The 1,464-nt window shown below is 60.3% G+C and overlaps 1 protein-coding gene across 1 annotated transcript in view; it reads right to left on the bottom strand.

Annotated features, from left to right (window-relative positions):
* Positions 1-858: 858 nt before the first annotated feature.
* The window catches only part of nop10 (NOP10 ribonucleoprotein homolog (yeast)), a 1,359-nt gene continuing 753 nt past the window's right edge, over positions 859-1,464 (bottom strand). Inside the window, exon 2 of the mRNA XM_048593689.1 lies at positions 859-1,182. Coding sequence (XP_048449646.1) covers positions 1,042-1,182 — 141 coding nt within the window. The 3' untranslated portion in view covers positions 859-1,041. The remainder of the gene's footprint in view (positions 1,183-1,464) is intronic.

The raw sequence follows: 1,464 nt of genomic DNA, 5'->3' as shown, positions 1-1,464 counted from the left end.
GCAGGAATGGAGCCGGTAAAGGTGAGTGTAGGTAGGGAGTTGGGATGGGGGCTGGTCAGTTGAGGGAAGATGGACAGGTCAAGGAGGCAGGGAGGAGGCTGGTCGGTAGGACGTGGGGATGGGGATTGAGGTGGGAGGAGTGGATAGGTGGGACAGCACCTCCCAGTCGCAAACCACTTCAACTCCCCCTCCCACTCCTTGGACGACATGTCTGTCCTGCGCCTCCTGCAGTGCCACAACGATGCCACCCGAAGGTTGCAGGAACAGCACCTCATATTCCGCTTGGGAACCCTGCAGCCCAATGGTCTCAATGCGGACTCTGCGACCTTCAAAATCTCACCACCCCCTACCGCATCCCAAAACCAGCCCATCTCGTCCCCACCTCCTTGACCTGTCTGTCTTCCCTCAACTGGCCAGCCCCCATCCCAACTACCCACCTACACTCACCTTTACCGGCTCCATCCCAGCTTCCTCGACCTGTCCATCTCCTCTCCCACCTATCTGCTCCTCTATCCACCTTCCATCATCGCCTCCCCTCCACTCTCTGTTTATGTCAGAGCCCGCTTCCCCCTCCCCCGTTTCTGAAGAAGGGTCCCGACCCGAAACTTCAGCTTTCCTGCCCTTCTGATGCTGCCTGGCCTGCTGTGTTCATCCAGCTCCGCACCGTGTTATCTAAATCCTGCTTTGACTTCGCTCCCTCCTCGTAGACGTCCCCTTGTCTGTGGGGTACATGCAAACTCTGCAGAGACACGTCACCCGAGGGTGGAACCAAACCTGGAGCTGGGAAGCTGCAGTTCTCAGCACTGAGCCAGCCCTGAATAAACACGAGAGAGAGAGAGAGAGAGAGAGCAGAGATGATTTCATGTGCAGGACATTTTATTCAGACAGCAGGGAATTCCAACGGCATTATCCGCTCCGAGGGCGACGGGGACCGTACCCTGCAGTGGCTCAGGGGGATCTCCGCCGCCACCTCCCCCCCAAAGCCCCGTTCTCCGGTCCTGAGGCCGAGTCAGCCCACAAAGGTGGCGGGGGTGGAGCGGTTCAGAGGACAGGAGCAGCTCGTTGGGTCATGAGCAGGTTGAAGCGGCGTTTGATGGTGACACGGTGGCGGGAGTAGCGATCGTCTGGGGAGAAGCGGGCTGGGTGAGCACTGGAGGTCGCTTTCCCGTCCGGGTCAACCTTCTGCATGAGGGGGGCGGGGGGAGAGACAGGGTTGGTGGGGGGGAGAAAGGAAGAGAGAGAGACAGAGAGTGTTACTCAGGGAGGCCAATTTGTCAACACCTACCCACGCCAATCCCTCCTCCAGCCTGTTACACAGGAGTAGGAGGCCATACAGCAGCGCCCACCCACCCCCACCACTCACCCCGTTACGGACCTGCACCCCCGCCCGCCACTCTCCCCCATTACGGACCCGCACACCGCCCCCCGACCCGCCACTCTCCGCATTACAGACCCCCGTCCCCC

This window comes from Rhincodon typus, unplaced genomic scaffold (genome assembly GCF_021869965.1).
Source record: "Rhincodon typus isolate 14 unplaced genomic scaffold, sRhiTyp1.1 hic_rhity00003533, whole genome shotgun sequence".
NCBI lineage: Eukaryota > Metazoa > Chordata > Chondrichthyes > Orectolobiformes > Rhincodontidae > Rhincodon > Rhincodon typus.
Note: the sequence above shows the minus strand (reverse complement) of the source record. Positions and strands in the feature narration are given on the sequence as shown.